This window comes from Tinamus guttatus, unplaced genomic scaffold (genome assembly GCF_059628265.1).
Source record: "Tinamus guttatus ecotype Peru unplaced genomic scaffold, ASM5962826v1 Tinamus_guttatus_pri_ptg000079l, whole genome shotgun sequence".
Taxonomy (NCBI): Eukaryota; Metazoa; Chordata; class Aves; order Tinamiformes; family Tinamidae; genus Tinamus; species Tinamus guttatus.
This window is the reverse complement of record NW_028288613.1, coordinates 2,056,706-2,074,125: the sequence shown is the minus strand read 5'-3', so window position 1 is coordinate 2,074,125 and position 17,420 is coordinate 2,056,706. Positions and strand designations below refer to the sequence as shown.

The window sequence follows — 17,420 nt, the reverse complement described above, 5'->3', positions numbered from 1 at the left end:
AGTTTTGCTGTCTTTGCTCCCATTCCGTGCTGTAGATTGATTCCCTGTTCCTTTAACGAGGGGTTTTGGAAGCTCCCGCTGCCACGCGTTGTTTAGCACCAGGTTGTCTGCAGGAATCCCCCCAAGAACCGCGGGTTACTCTGAAGAAATAAAATCCACATTTAATAACTTTAGAGGGAAGAATGATATTATCTTCGAGACACAACCATGTATTATCAGCCTTCAGGTCTGCAGATGAATCTTACCCTATTTTAACTCGTGTTCTTACTAACCTGCCACTGATTGTAGGGCTTAATTAAGTGGGAAGAGCTAGAGGTGGGTCTGATACGGTGTCATCACGACATGGGCATAGGGCTGCTTCTCTAAACGCCTGCAGACGGCCTCTAGCCTGTAGGAAAATATTGAAATCTCAGCGTCTTGCTTTCTGTTGTCTGGAAGGAAGTGCCACCAAATTCCTTGGAGCTCCTGAAAAGCTTGCTCACGTATTTTAAGACACAACGAGATGCAGAAGTTGTATAGGAAATATATCTCCTGGACAAGGGAGAACCCTGTGCAAAACTTCACAGCAGGAAGTTCCCTTTAGGTAACGATTTTCTTGATTTCTGTTCGTACAGTAAAGTTAAAATATTGAAATTCCTGGTACTTTGACCAGTGCTGCCACCGGGCAGGGAGGAGCAACTGCACTCCTGCTAAATCCCCTGCTTACAGCTAGTAGGTACTAATATTTTGAGCTCCTCTTATCTGTCAATATTGGTACAGAAAGTCTAAATTACAATGTGAATTCATTGGAAATTGCATTTCTCTTATGTGGATTTGCCTAAACATTATTAATTTTGCTACAGTGCTGGGAAATGTCACAGAAAATTAAGCTTCAATTAGCGACGCTGCACCAAGAGAGCCGCTGTCGGCAGCGCCGCGTCGGGCGCCTGCCCTTGGAGGAGGGAGTGGGAATGTTGCCTCTAATGGGGTTTTCAGTCGGGTAACACACAAATACAAAATGAACCCTGTCTGTATTGACACTGATTAGAAATTCTTGCAGTTTCTTGCAGAAATTCCTGCCTTCCCTCCTTGCACGATCCTATTTTAATCCAAGGGTATCTAATCCGTGTGTTCCTATCAATTAAATTTTGATTGCACACATTTCCAACGTTGCTTTCAGGCTCTCAATAAAACAGTTGTGTTAAATATTTTATATCACAACAGTCAAAGCACCAAAAATAGAAAACAAATGTCTTTGACAACAATAGCCAGCAATGGTCATTTCTTTTAGAAGTGTTTTCAACCAGCAAGATCACCTCTCTGGTGCGAAGAGCAGGTTCACTGAGAGACGCACAATATTCCCGGGATTTGTCATGCTGATCCCTCACTGTGGTGTGTTGGAACATAATTTGGTTGCTGCAGAGACAATATCCGTTGCACCGTGGTCTATCACAATTATTGAAGCCACTTTAGTGTAATCACTCTTAACCGGGGGTGACATTTTTCTCTGATAACTCACCGTTGTATTTGCGAATCCTCAATTGTGGAGCAGGGAGGGTTCTTGCTGTGCTCTGCACCGTCCTCATCATAGTTTATTTACAGGGTATCCAACATTAATCGTGTTGGATGACTGCAGCCGTGTGGCATTGCGGCGTTCCCGCCTGTGTCCCGCTCGGAGATCCCCGGGAAGGGGCAGGGGGAGGAGGCTGCTGGCAGCTCCGTCCCCTCCGTCCTCATGCCCCCATATTCACGCTTTGGTGCTGCAAAGTTCTGCTGTTTTCCGTGTCGTTTAACTAACGCTCCGCGCTGCAACAGATGCAGCTTTCATTCCGAGAGTGCTTCAGGTGATGGGAATAATAATTATGGTCAAATTAGCTTCCTAACAGTGATGCAAAGCAAGTAGGACGTCGCTTTGTGTTGGGAAAGCGGGAATGAATGGGGGAAAAGGCTGTGCCCAGGGCGAGGGCGGCAGAGAGCAATTTCTGTCAAAAGGAGAACTTCTTGTTTCAAAGCCTGTTATCATTTTCCGAAGCCCTGCCCCTCTACTCAGCCCTGGTGAGGCCACATCTGGAGTATTGTGTCCAGTTCTGGGCTCCACAGGACAAGAGGGATGAGGAGCTGCTGGAGAGAGTCCAGCGCAGGGCTACAAGGATGATCAGGGGCCTGGAACATCTGCCCTGTGAGGAGAGGCTGAGGGAGCTGGGCCTGTTCAGCTGGAGAAGAGAAGGCTGAGAGGGGACCTGAGCAGTGTCTAGAAGTACCTCAAGGGAGGCAGTGAGGAGGATGGGGCGGCCTCTTTTCACTGGTGGCCACCGACAGAACTAGAGGAAACGGCCACAGACTGAAACACCAAAAGTTCCACAGGAACTTAAGGAAAAATTTCTTGACGGTGAGGGTGATGGAGCCCTGGAACAGGCTGCCCAGAGAGGTTGTGGAGTCTCCTTCTCTGGAGATCTTCAAACCCGCTTGGACGCAGTCCTGTGCCACGTGCTCTAGGTGACCCTGCGTGTGCAGGGGTTGGACTAGATGATCTCTAGAGGTCCCTTCCAACCTTCAGCATTCTGGGATTCTATGAAGACTCCACGAGGAAGGGCTCCCCGAGAAGCCCTTGCGGGAGGCGGGAAGCTCCGCGGGAGCCTCCCCGTTCCAGGCACACGGAGCGGCAGCCGGAGCGGCGCGCGGGGCTCCGCGCTGGTGGCTGCTGTCGTGTCTCCAATTTTCATTTTTGCTCAGATCATTAGCACATCAGACGTTCATATAAATCTTTAATGCTGTTTACCCAAAATCCTTGAAATCAGCTAGGACTGCATATAAAACAAGGCAATATTCTTATTCTGGTGACCTTAACACACATTTGAGGCAGCCCCTCGTGCCTATGTTCCTTGTTCGACTCATCCACACGTGGAAGCCTCAGGTGGGACCTCCTTGTCCCCCCAAATGCTTTTCGAACAGGTTTGGAAGAACTGCAGCTGTTGCACCAATGGAAATGTCTCAGCTCCACAGTTGGTAGAAACTAGGTGGATAATGAGCATTTTTGGTAAGGGTTACACAAAATACACCTAAATAACAACGAAGCCCAGGGTGGCTGGAGCAGCTCTGGCATAAGGAAGTTTGGAAACCCTCAGACCTGGCCTGCCTTGGAAGCACCTTGCTAAGAGCAGCCAAAATAGGACCTGCCAAAAGGGGACTTCCCAGTGGCGTCCTACAGACAGGACTTGGGTAGGGCTCTTTCATGGGCACTTCTCAAGCTAGGCTTTTCTATGAAACACCCCTGAACTTCGTGCGGTTTTGATGTCTCCTAGATTTTCTCTGTAGACACAAAAAGCTTAATTTGGCCAACTTAGAGATTTCTGCGGAGGAGAGCCAGCCACGCAACTTAAAGTAGGATCTCTTTACTCATGAGAAAAGCAGCGTTGGCTTAAACTGCTCCCCAAATGCATGGAAGGGGCCTCCGTGTACTGCATGCGGGACCTGTCTCGCTCTGAATGCTTCGAAATCCACGGCAATTTTTTGGAGAATTAGTAGAATATTGGTTCTTTGCATTGCTCGGAGTGACCCACTGCAGACGATGACAACAGTCGCCGAATCTGATGGACATTAAATATCAACCTAGGATTAAAATTTAATAATGTTGTTAGCTATTGCTAAATAGTTAATGGGCTGTGCTAAAAAGCACCTACTGTACAAATATTGCCTGTAAACAATTGCAGAGTTTTATTAGCACTGTAATTAAGAGCGCGCTGGCTGCCATGGTACCTCACTAAATGCAAGGGAAATTTTGAAAAGTAAACGTATGACCCGTGGTAAACTCTTCTGCAATATTTAATAGATTTTCCTACCAGTGGACATCTGAGGATAAATTTTGCAGTGGCGACGCACACGTGTTTGGATCTGTATTCTGCAGGGGAGGCTTAAAGGAGCAATACTGGATCAAAGAAAAAAGTTGTTTCATTAGGAAGATGACACTAAGAGGAGAATATTTCATTATTTTATGCAGGGAACCAGGAAAAAAATGTTGATTAACTTTGCAAGGACCTTGAAAGTTTGCGCAGAGCCTCCCCTTTTGGAGCTCAGCCCAAGCTGCCATTACAATGCACAGCAAGTTTCTGTAGTGTTAAATATTAAGAGTGCAAGTTTCTGTAGTGTAAGTATTAAGAATAATACTTAAATGTGACAAGGAATTCTCTCACAGTCATGTTCCATTCGTGTTTTTCGAAGCTGGTTTGTTTTTCTGTGTTTATTTGTCCAGAAAACGCTGCAGTTTTCAGACGCGCTCGCGCTGTCGTGTCCTGCTCCGTGCAGAGGTGGAAAGCTGGACTCACGCATTGAGCCTCCCTGTGTCCTCCCTAATCCTCAACGTGGGAATCAGGAGGATCCTCCTCTGCAGTCCTCTCTTTCCAGGCACTCCGGAGCCTCTCCAGCTCCTCAGGCCAGGCCGGAATCCGCCGGGAATCGGCTGCAGGACGAGGAGGAGGCGCTGCGGGAACGCGGGGAGCGCTCGCGGTTGCAAACACGAGTCCTTAGAGAGGAGGCAGGCAGGAAATATAGTTACCATATCAAAAAAAGCAAACTTAAATGCATTTAGAAACTTCATAGTTGTATCACGATTTTTTTTTTCATATAGAAGGTTAACAGTAATTTCTTCAGATATGAAACTCATCTTCCTCCTGTTGCAGCCTGTGCATAAACTTCAATTACAGAGCAGCCACAGGTAGATAAACGCAGAGCTGTGGTCAAACCTGCAGAATAGAAACTGCTTTCTTGCAAAAAAATAAGAGAGAAGCAGAAGCTGTGCGTTTGCTGATGGATTAAGTGGAAAGGACTGGATTTGCAAGAGTGCAGGTGACATTTCTATGTGGAGGAAGCTGAGTATACATTTCTGTGCTTGCGAAAACAAGGGAATTTACAGATTATTTGAGTAAATGATGATCTGTAAGAAGGCACATTGAGCAGAGCAAAGGTTGGCTTCAGTTCTCCTGGGCATTTACAAACCATCTGCAGAACCTTTTTTAAATGATGGGCTGAATTATGCCTTCAGCCTGGTCGTAAATGGCCCATTTAATGTCCTGGTCCTTGGTCGCCTTTCCCTTTTGTATTTATATCATTAGCCTGTGCTGAAAGACTCATCAGGTACGTTGGCATAGCAGAGAAAAAGTAACTTTCTAGAACAGACAACAGCTGCTGGGCGGGAGTTCGGGTAGAAACTCCCTCTGCAAAGGAGGGAATTTATCCGTCGGGATCTGGGGGAGCAGGGTGCAAATGAGGCGGCTCCACACGCAGGAACTAACGTCGTCTTGGGCTTCATCTCAGCTACTCACAAATGCTTCTGCTGCGGATAATGCAGATCTGCAGAGTAACCAGGAAACCTCTGGGCTGCCTGGGAAAGCACAGACAATTCCTGTGTGGTCTGTGATGCTGTCCATGGTGTGGAATTTCCTTGGGAACGAGTCAGAAATACGTATTCACTATTGTGAACTATAGGTAGAGTCCAGAAACTTTCCAAATGTATTTTCCGAGTAATTCTGTTCATTGCTTCCCAGCACTCTCCGGACTTCCCTGCTGCAACCATCAGCCTCTGGGCAGCAGATAGAGCTGGACAGGGTCTGCACGAATCAAATTTGCCATTTATCAAATTGGAACTTACAGAAGCAATAACTGTGTTTTTTTTCACATAATAGGGGTTTTGGGTACTTACAATGATGTCTCCGTGTTCCAGAAATGGAAGATTAAGGCTATTTTTTGTCGTTTCTTTCTGTTTTTTTCATGGTTTCTCTCAGAAAGAGATACATTCAGTACTGCCCTCATATTTCTGTGGCACTTGATGTTTTTTCTCATCCATTTCTAAGCATCACCATGCCTGAACATACCACTTAATGAAATTAAAACTTGGGGTTTGAGAGGGATGCTCACTGGAATTACTTCCAAGGCATTTCTTCCCTGAACATGGTATTGACTTTCCAAATGCAAATACTGAAATTGTATTACATTTTTGGCAATAGCATTTATTACCTTCCAAAGCCTTTAATGCCTGAGCAATTTTTATATGAAGAATATGTTGCAAAGTCTTCAGTGAAGAGGCTGGTAAAGCCATGAAACCAATAAACAGAAACTTGTCAAGAACCAGGCTTTCAAATTTGCTTTTTATTTTCTCAGCAGAATTTTGCATATCCATTAGCGAATTTAAATGCTAGGATTATGTCCTTGCATTACTCAGTGCTCAGCAATATTATGTATTGGCACCAAGTGGTATGTTGCCCTGTCCTAATTCACTGATTTGTGTATATTTTTATTTTGCAGGGGAGTTTCGTTGCGTGCATGACTGCCATTTTAAGGCAAATGGAAGATTATCACTACGCTCATTTAATCAAGACTTTTGGAAAGATGAGGTCAGATGTTGTGGTAAGTCTAACGCGTTTTACCTCCTGATAAATATATCATTTTTCCAGTTCCTGTTTGTTAATTACACTTATAAGATGAAAACAAAACATGTTTCAAATTACACGATAGGATAGGAGAAGACGTATCCAAGCACTGTGACTTCTTACATCTTCTGAATTTGCAAAGGGCAGTCTTAACCTTCCTGCTTTCTATAGGAATGCAGTTCGTCTCTGGAAGTGTTTAATATTTGAAAACAAGCTCTGAGATGCTGGATTTAAGGTAATTAAAGTATTAGGAAATAGCAATGCCAAGTTATTATGAAAACTGTTTTGTTTAGGAAGAGGCAGAAAGCAAAGCTTTCATGAGGAAAGAATTTTTTATTATTAAATCTTCCAGATGTCCCAGTTTTCTTCATTTGTTTAAATAGCTTTTACTTATAGAACTGCTAGCTTTAAAAATTGCACAAAACATTTTAACCTTAAAGATGCCCTTGGTTGTTAAAAAAAGCAATAATAATTGAAACTCATTTCCTCAGAATCGTTCAGTAGCCCAACTAAGCCTACGACACGACTTAATTAGAGCATAATGGAAGAGAGTTTATAGCTAAGGAGATAACTCTCTAATGACCTGCAACTATCATTGCCATATGGCAAGAGCGTGCTGCAAAGTAGCTACCAAACTCCTTGGCCGAGCTCCATCAATTAGCGGCTGACCTGCAGTCTGCTCCGCTGGGTTGCATTGCCCACACTGTTCCTGGGGATTCTCCGAGGCATTTTGAGCAGCTTTCAGCTGTATTTTAATCTTCGAGATGGCCGGTATTTAGATATCCTTCCTCCTTCCAATTCCCGACCCAACACAATAGAAAACCATGGTCTTTTATTGGCGTGATTAATTTGTGCTGGGGCTTTCCACGTTTCGCCTTTCATCTTCAAGGTTTTCTTCTCATTGCTGCTCCTATTCTGTAAGATTTGAGCTCATGTTGCAGACAAGGTGCTAGATCCTTTCCTGTTCCCTCTACTTGTGCCTGCTCCAAAGGCTTTATGAATCTGCTTTGTAAATCCCCCGCTCTCAATCACGGCATCCAGTTTTGAGGGAAAAAGGATGTAACAAAGCAGAAAAAGTAGAGAGAAGGGTCTGGAATGGAACCTGAAGGACCAATTCCCCGAAATGATTAGAAGTGTCTACATAGATTTATATGGAAAAAAGGTAAAGGGGTTTGCTCTCAAAACGCAGAGCGAGAAAACGTAGGGGAAAAAGCATCATTCAGACAGCTGGGGTTGTTCTGATGGAGCAGGAGGAGTTCACGCTTTTCTTTTTGTCTGATTTTTGTCGTATGGATGGTTCTATAAGTCAATTCTTTCTTGACAGAAAAAAAAAAGGGAACAATTATGAATTTGAAATTTGGTAAAGCAGTCTATTTAAAATTATGTGTTTGAAGAGTTCGATTAACACGTACGTGGAGAACTACTTGGCTCGCTGTGTTTTCTTCCAGTTGTGTAAATTGTTCATTATTGTAGTTGAAATTATACTTTATGCTCTTAAAACCTTATTTTTGGTCACCTATGCACTGTTTTCCACTACTTGTTTTCCACAGTTGTGCTCTTTAACTGTGGTTCGTAGTCAGCAGATACACGAATCCAAACTCCTCTATTTGTCCGTTGCTGTAGGATCTTTCTACTTTTCACTAAAATGCACCTTTAAAATATTTTAATACTGTTGATTAAATGGTAATGTATGTTAATGGGAGCCAACATACCTATTAATCTGGTAACACATTAAATGGGTAATACGTTAATGGCAAATTACGGTATTTTTCATTTGAAAAATATTAGTCAAACAAATGGAGGTGTGATGGCAACATGCTGCAAATCCTGCACTGGAGGGAGGGTGCAGGGAGTGACCTGTTTCTCTGCTGAATAAAGTTAATTATCGCGCAGGGGATGACGGGGTAACGCGCTCGTAGCGTGTTCGGCTCTGCCTCCGCTGTGTCCTGGTGCCCTTCCCATCCTGGGCTCTACCTGGCCTCGTGCTGGCAGCTTTTCTTGGGAAAAAGCCTCTTCCTTTAACAACTAATGTCTTTTCCGCTCCTCTTTAATCCGACAATTTCTTTAGCTCTCCTGCCAGGGCCCTTTGACTGCCTCACTCTTCAGAGCTTGGATTAAGGAGGGATTTAATGCTAACCCGCGCGTCTACATATGGAGGTGGTTTCTGCATCTGCCATTACACGGGTTTTCATCTCGTCCCGAAGGCGCAGAGATAACAGGGATTTAAAAGTGCGACTGGATTCCCTCAAACAGAAGTGCCTTTTGTTTAAAAGGAGGAGATGTGTGAGTGGAAGGGCTGACGTGGGAGCTGCTGCTTTGCAGCCTCCAGACCCACGCGTGCTCCTGCCGCAGCAGCCGCTGGAGATGCTGCTGGGAACGCTGCGCTCCGTGTCCCGGAGGCGCCACTGCCTCTGCATTACTGTAGTGCTTGTCTCTGGCCTTAAATATCCGTGAGGAGGTGAGCTGGGATGCATCAAAACCAGCCTCACAGCTCTCTGTGGAATATATTGTTTAGATTCAACTTTAAAAACTGTTCATGTTAAGCAATTTCTGTCAAAAGGTGAACTTCTTGTTTCGAAGCCTGTTATCATCCTGACAGGAGATCCTGCCTGAGATCACTGAGATGATTCCTGGGGCCAAAGGGTTTCTCCCCCTCGCACCCCTGTGTGTTCTGGGGACACTTTCCACGTAGGCGTTGGGGATGTAGCATTCCCAACAACAGCAAACCCCGTGCCAGATTCCTGGCATGCTCCTCCCAACACAAGCAGGACAGTGCCAGGAGCCCGGGAGGTCTCCAGAGGAGCCAGCTCCAAGGAGCTGCTCAGGTGGCTTCTCCGGCACCACAGCTCTTCCCCCATAACACGTTGTGCTCCTGGGACCCTGGGCTTTAGCAGCACGAGAGAAGGTGGTTAACAGTGCCCAGCTCTGGGGTGGGTGATGCTGACCAGCTTTGGCTAATCACTGATGTGAGTGGTGACACATGGTCTAGGCTGCACGTGAGGTGATCTCCACGGGTTGGGGGACATGCTGAGGCAGGAGCTTTATTTTTCATATTGGCTTCATGCGTATTTTAGCAAGCAAATTTCATTAAGCTTGAAAACTTACTGAAATTGAAATCATAGTCATCCAAAAAGGGAGGTGGTGGGAGCTGTATCCCTGCGTGAGGTGGAGCCGTCTGCTGGGAACGGGATCAGCCGGATGGAGCTGGGGTGGCTTTGCTGCCCTTTGGGAGTTGCAGGAGGCCCGTCTATTTGGGAATTCTGCTTCCCTGATATCTTGGATGGGATTCGCATTTGTAGTGAAGGGTGCTGAGGAGTTGCATCCTTGCTCCTTTACCACAGCTTTTCTAAAATCAGTTTTAATGACTGCAAGTCTGTGGTCTAAGTGCTGGAAATCTGCTCTCTGAGAGTGTCTATGGGAACACACCAGGAATTCCCAGCTCCTCTTTCCAACTTGCTCCCTCCCAAAAAGCTGAGTTTTGCTCAGGTTGACTCGTGCAAACCAGTTGCTTTTCTACAGGAAGGGTAAAATTGGAGAGAAAGCAATGTTGTAAATCCATGAAATGGAGGTAGGCTTCAGAAGCTTTCTATTTTGATGAGCAATTTGGTTAATTATTACACTGGATTGTGTTAAAGAAAAACAGGTGAAAACAGGGCTATTAAAATGTAAAAGTCGCTAGATGAAAATATACAGTGGAATCAGCAAAGGGCATGAAAACGGAGCCATCGCCGCATGCAGCCCGACCAGCAAGGAGAGCAGAGGCTCCACGGCTGAAGCCTGGGACACATCAGGGTAGAGAGAGGAATTCCTTAACAGGCGACCAGGAAAACAAACATCTGCATGCATAAAATACTGAAAAATAGCTGGTGCGAGCTCCAATCCGCCTCTTGGACGGAGGGCGGATTTGTCTAGAGTGAATCTTGCCTTGCACAACAGCAACATCTCATGAGCCTCAAGAGGTTCTGAATTTTTTCCAATCTTTTTAATGTCAAAGCATCTTTTTTTTTTTTGATGTTATGCTGTGATTTGGGAAAAAGGAAGCAGGAGATAATTTACTAAGGTTAAAACTGTGTCTCTTGCATCCGCTGATGCTTTGTTGGGCCTCTGTGGCTCGTTGGTTGCAGCGGTGCCTATGGAGGAACCAGCAGATTAAAGGAGTGAAGAAGGGCCCAGGCGTCCCCGGGCCAGGTCCCAGCTCTCCTGTGTGCCCATGGGCTCTCCTCGCTCCTGGGGACAGCAGCATTTATGGCACTGCCAAGGGAAAGCCCCATGTCCTGCCAATAGGCATTCCGAGGGCATTTCCATGTTGTGTCCTCAGCATCTGTGCAGCTCCCCCATCCCTAGCAATTTAGGAGCCAGGAGAAACTTCCAAGAGCAGCAATAAATCAAGAGAGAAAATCCGACAAAGCTGCTGGCTCTCACGTATGGACGATTCTTAGGAGAGCTGTAACTTCAGATTTGTTTTTCATTGAAATGGTTATGTAAAAAAAACAGCCTTAGTTAAAAGTCCAGTGAATGTAAATTTTTGTGTTTTCTTTTTCATATAAATTTGACATTTTAAAGATAGAGGGTATAAATGCTCTTACTGAAAGGATACGCCAAAAGAAAAGTATTCTGTTCTTGGACAAGAATAGAAGTTTTTAGTCCTACGTGCAATGGATCAAATATGTTTTTCGGTATATTCTATCTGGCTGTTTTTTCCTCCGAGCATTTGATATAACTTAAAATGTTAGGTAGTAATTACAGATTCCCAAGTTGTACAGGAGGATTTACATTGTAAAGTACATGAGGCTTCTGTTCCAAAGTGATGTTTGTTTATATCTCTGCAGAAATGAATTGGTTTATGCTACCAAATTAACTTTGTTCTGGGTCAGGCTTTCCCTCGCAGAAGCAATTACCAGAGGTACCATGATGTACCAGAATGGTTTTAACAGGTTTCCACCTTCAAAAAGGTCCCACCTGTGTTGGGCCTGCGGGGGTGCACACATCTGCACACATCTGTACACATCTGTGCACATCTGTGCACATCTGTACACGTGCTGCTGCCCGCTGCGTGCCCAGAGGGGTGGTGGGACTTGCTCCGATGTCCTCGTCGCTCCTAGATTGATGCTTTCCAGCAAGGCTTCCATGAGAAATCAGGAATCCACTGCTGTTCCTGAGCTCGTACAGCGGGTTGTTTACAATGCAGGATTACTATCACTGCTGGTTTTGGAAAGTTTGAAGAGAATTTCTATATATTGTGTAGAAATATCAGTTGGCTGTATCTGTGTGTGTTGTATATGAATAACGGCTTTCTATCCAACAGGACAGTAGATGCCTTTTGAATCTGGTTGCTGATAACAGACTTCACCACCACATCTGTCTTTTCCTTTGGATTAAGTGGCCTCAACCCAAATATTTTCTCTCATTTTAGGACTTCCTGATGGAAACGTTCATCATGTTCAAGAATCTCATCGGGAAGAACGTCTATCCCTTCGACTGGGTCATAATGAACATGATGCAGAATAAGTAAGTACCGAGGGGAGAGCAGTGTCGGGTTGAGCTGGAGCAGCGTGGTTGCTTGGAAACAGTAAAACCCAGTGTGCAGAGGGGCTGCCTTTGTCACCCATCTGCGATGCACACACTCGAACCGGGCCAGGGGGCTGTGCTGGGGTGTCCTGGGCTGTTTGGAGGTGTCTGGAGCACGCTGCACGTTAAGGGTAGCACCAAAATTCTGCTTTTCAGCTGTACGTGCAGTAGGCTGCTGTATGTATATGATAAAATAACTACATTCCTCTGAGGCTAAATGGTGTGTTTTGTTCATGACCTTAGAAGCTAGTGGCTGCCGTATGCCCACGTCGAGCTGTACGTATAATTTCAGTGGCAACAACAAGGAAAGAGTGACAGGGCTTGCGTTTTACAACCAGATTCCCTCTGCCTGATGAGGAGGTGACAGGCTGTGCATTTTCAAGCCTTGTTTTTTTTTTTTCCCCTCAATAATTGCAGCGTTGTCATTATTTAACACGATTTTCTGTAATATTTTGTTTGTGACATTTATTAAATCTGTGAGGCACATTTATGTATACTATGAGCAAGTGTAAGGGAAAACACTATATTTACTAGTTGCCCGGAGAAATCTCTTCTGTGCTCACCGCCAGCTACCATGGCTATAAAGTTGTCAGTGTTTACCTATATCAAATCTGGTATTACAGTTCCTACTTTTATTATAAAATCCACTATAACTTGAATCTTGACTTCCGACCCGTGGCCCTCAGGGCTGTGCCAGCCCCTTTGCAGGTCCCCTTGCCTGTGTTTTGGCCTTGCAGCCGTGGCACCAGGTAGAAGCAGGAGCCAAAGTGTAGAAGGGACTTCCCCTCCTGCTCCTCCTTTTCCTGTTCTTTTTTTTTTCCCCTTAAAACACAAAAATGGCTCTTCTGCATTTCCTCATTCTGAAGGTTTGGAGTACTATGAAATGGGACGCGACGCCCTCACTTAGGATATTAACTTGTTCATCCCTAATTTACAAATTATTTTTTATTATGCCAGCTTATGTTTGTAGAAATGTCTGAATTCAGGCGAGGCTTTTTTCTGTCCCTTAGATTTGATTGAAGGAAACTAGGAAGTCTTTAAGAATAAGCTCCATCTGCTAAAAGTAGTGGCTCATCTCCATAGAAATACCCAAGAATGCCATTTTGCGTCACTCTTGCAAGATATTTATTTCTGCAGATTGAATATTGTTGTGAGATGAAAAACAGGAGCCAACTTTTAAAGGGAGCTGATTTTTAGAGTTGTAAATACGAGGGCAGGATGGAAATGGAGAGAAGTGTGAATGGGAGTGTTTGCAGGGAACGTTCACAAACACGGAGTTAGTTAGGCAGGTCCTGCCTTCTGCCTTAACTCACTAGGAAGCATTTGCTTAAGTAATACAGATAATGATGTGCTGCGTCGCCACATATCATGCCAAAATGAACACAAAGGCCTTCACATTCAGTAGAATAATAGTTACTTTTTTGCTCTCGGCTGCGTGTCACTTAATATTCTCTTTACAGATGTGGCTGTGCAAGCCCCCAAGCAGGAGGGTTTAACGTGAGGCAGATGAGGACCTGCTGAGGAGCCAGTGCTGATGGAGGGGAAGGAGGGACAGGGACACGTCCGGGGTGACCTGGCCCGGCTCTTCCCCTTTGCTTTTTCAGCAGCATTTTGAACATGGTCAACTGCTAACAAGCGGCTCCTCGCTGCATTCAGTGCCTAAAAATAAAGATGAGCTAAGGTAACTCTGAAGGAAAACGCTTCCTGAGTTTTGAGCATTACTGCTGAAAATTGCTAATAATTCTGTTTGGGATACTTGGGCTGTAAATTGCAGTTACCGTGGGGTTTATGGGCTTTCATAGTGCAGGAAGAGTTATGTGCGTGGGAGCGAAGGCTCTGAGCAGATGAAAAGGAAGAGTTTTATGGGCCGTGTTGACAGCTTCTCTGATGGCTGCTTTACGGCCACCTAGCAGACCCCTGGGATTGAGATGCAGGCCGGAGCTGGAGCCGCCACGCGCTTCCCGGAGCAGAGATCCCGGGATGTGGCCGGGCTGTTGTGCTGAAGGGCTGGGAGCCGCTGGGAGCTTTTCCTGGGGCTCAGAGGAGGAACGAGGAGGAGTCTGGGGACAGACGCTTCATTCCAGTGATCTCTTACAAAAAGAGAAACTCGGGTAGTTTTGGGTTGGTTCAGGAAGGGAATGCAGGGTTTGACCAGGGTGACCAGGAGAACAAACCATCTGATTCCAGGGAATTGACGTTATTCTTCCTGATTATTACATTGTCCTTGGGATTCTGTCATTACCTGTATAGCAAAGCTTAAGAGCCTGGGAAAAAACACAGTAATTTGGTTGAGGAGTGGATTGAGCAAAGCCTTCCAATGTGAGCAGTCCTGCTCTTCCTTAGCGTTCTCCAAACAGAAAAAATAGAGCAGGGGATACCGGAGTTTAAAACGGCAAGTTCAGCCTGGAGGGGGTGGCCGGAGCAGCTGGAAACACGTGCAGGACATTAAACACGTCCTGCGAATATGGAATTCCAGGAGGAAGGTGCCTCCCGGATCCCGCTGTGCCCACAGGCACCGGTGCTGCTGCTCCCGGTGCAGAGCGATGCAGGAGCATCCAGCAACATCTGCATCTCACAAACGTCTTCCCATGCAGAAATGGGGAAAACGGTTTGAAAAGTCAGAACTATTCTTGAAACTGGACTTTTTTTCCTGCCCTGCCTTAGAAACCAGTGAGTTATGTGATTATGCATGTGCTTATGTAAGGTACCTAGGTAGAAAAGTGGGTTGTTCCGAAGAACAGAAGTATTTTAAGATTCTGCTCTTAAATTATATCTGAAGATATAAAATGTCATACAATTTTTACATCTCTGGAAAATAGTTGTGCTCCTCTTTGTGCAGCTAGTTTTAATAGAAGCGTTTTTTTCCTGGGATCTCATTTCTCCATTGGTGAAATAATATTCACCATGGATATAATATATAATATATATATAATGGATATTCCAGCTGTTCATCCCAAAGCGCTGGGGATGCAAATGAAGAAATGCAAAATTATAAGGCCCAGGAGTACCAGCCACTATAGAAATCTTAGGAAAAACCCAGTTCTGCCATTGTGATGTGGCTGGAATCACCTGAATGAATCCTGCGAATGTAAGCAATGGTTGGAAGTGATGTCAGGGTCACACATCCAAATATAAAATGTCTCTTTTCTAGTTGTTGTTTTTTTGCTTTTGTCTTTTTTTTCTGGCACACCCTACATGGCATGAAGAAGCAGGTGCAGATCCTTGCTCCTTATAAAAAGCAAGTGTGAGGCAGCTAATTAAATGAAGCTGAAGGTGTTAAATCAAAAAGGCTGTTAGCACGTCTCAATTTTTCTTAATGGTAAAAGCCAGCATCATGTGATACCTATTTTTAAAACTGATGGTGAAGCGAGTTTCACTTGAAATTGTTATTTTTCCACGTCAGCTTTGTTTGCAATAATACTGTTACACAATTTAAGTTATTTAGTAGGTGATAGAAGTGCTGCTTGTTCGCACTGAGGGTTACGTTAATTTTTTGCTCTTCCAGAATGTAAAAACCACAACCTTTCCCTCTTCAGAAGCAAAATGTTTGTATATTCAAAAAGCAAAGCTTTGCTTTTGCCCAGTTAGTCTATTTTAGGCAGTTTTTTTGGTTACTTTTTCTGTAAAATCAGTTGCTCTGCCCTCTAGTTTTCTCCTTATGTTTGCTAAAAAGCAAACTCAGAAATTCCATTTCCCTGCTTTCTTCTCCCAAAGAAACCAGTACAAATTCAAGCATGCTCATTTTGGCTGGGAGGGAGTAGTTCAGTATTTGAGGGTCTCCAGTAAGACACTCGAATAACTGGCATGCCCAAAAATAAAAAGGGAGACGTGTGGGAGCGCTGGCATTCCCGGTGCTGGGAGGTGCTGCAGAATCCTCCCCTGTCACCAGCAGTTCCAGGGATTTCTGCTCTCGCTGCCTGGCAAAATGGCATTTTCTGTTGCAAGTTTTTCTTGTTGCAAAGGAGAAGTGTGAGGAACAAGAGCAGCCCAGAGGCTTCTCTCCTAAGCCCAGGGTATCTCAGCCTTCCCAGGTGATCTCTATATCCCCTTTATGGGGATCCAGAGCAGCCCAGCAGCTCCTTCTAGGCCCAGGGTCTCTCAACAACCTTCCCAGGTGATCCCTCCATCCCCACATCTCTGTACCTTTCACCAGCTGATCCTTATTAACATCTCACCCTTTGTATTCCCATATCTTCTAAACCCAATCCACAATACTGATGCAATTAACTCATCCTATATATTCCCATATTGGCTGGCCTCAGAAAATCCTTTATCCATCAAGCAATTAGACCACTGTTTTTCATCCTTGGCCACACCAACCTTTCTTCCTACATATTCCCATGGAGAAGCAGCTGGGAATGCGTTCCTCTCCTCGTACGTGGGTAAGTGTTGCAGGAAATGTGCTTGGGGATGGGATTCCTGTTGACTTTCTGGGGCCAAACTGGGGTCCTTAGCATTGCCAGGTTGTTCTTGCGAGCTGCTTTCCATCAGTCACCTTTTCGTGACAGCAATTTACAAATTGTGCATCCCGAGCTCGAGGAGAATCCCTATTTTGTGCCTCAAAGATGAGCAAGAAGAGCCAGCAGGAGGGTTTCCCCCTGCCCATCCTCAAGGAGTATGGCTGGTTGTGCAGGCTGAGGTGTAAGGACCCCATTAGCTTATCAGGATTTTGGGGCTATTTGAGCTATTTTGGGTCCATTTGTTTTGCCTGGGATGCTTTGCCTTTGTTGGTGGCACTGTGTGCACAACTGTCCCCTCCACAATCCAACGGGATTCACCAGGAGGTGGCAACTGGCAGTTGTGTAAATGGAGTTTTTGCAGGCTGAGGGGCAGAGCTGAAGCTTCTTTCACAAATAATGAGCTGAGAAAACTTTGCCCAAATCTGCAGGTGCTCCAGTAAGAGCCAAGGAGTTTTGACTCCAACTGAATTGTCCCACCCATCCCTTGGGAGTATATGGAGTTATCACATTTAAGTGGTTGCTGCTTGAATTCTGAGAGATTAATTTGGACCTTGGTGGAGAGCAGATCTCCTAATAGCCTCCATTTGAGGTTTCCTCACCGTAAAATTCCTATCTGGCAGGGGGGGAAAATGAATAACAGCTTCAACTGTATTTCCTCCTGCTTCCAATTTCCTTCTCCTTCCATTTGAAGGAAGAATAAAACTTGTGAGTTGTGCAAGAATAAAAGTAAGATGAGAATATTGGTAGTTGCTTCAGTGTGTTGTTTCAAATCCCCCTGTTTTTACCCCAAGCTTTTTCTGCCCTGCGGCTGCAGCACATTAGGTGATCATGGTAGGAGGAGCAGCTTGATTAAACAGCAGTGGTTTCTGCCTTGTAAAATGGCATTTTGCTGTTTCTGCATGAATTTTTAATAATTCACAAGAATAGTAACCAACTCAGTTACAAATTTAATAGAATTTTGATAAAAATGTGCCAAAATTGTGGTTTTGAG

The 17,420-nt window shown here is 44.9% G+C and overlaps 1 protein-coding gene across 1 annotated transcript in view; it reads left to right on the top strand.

Moving 5' to 3' along the window:
• Positions 1 to 17,420, top strand: part of DOCK1 (dedicator of cytokinesis 1) — a 204,196-nt gene that overhangs the window by 112,233 nt on the left and 74,543 nt on the right. Inside the window, exons 28-29 of the mRNA XM_088520060.1 lie at positions 6,277 to 6,378; positions 11,815 to 11,909. Coding sequence (XP_088376186.1) covers positions 6,277 to 6,378; positions 11,815 to 11,909 — 197 coding nt within the window. The remainder of the gene's footprint in view (positions 1 to 6,276; positions 6,379 to 11,814; positions 11,910 to 17,420) is intronic.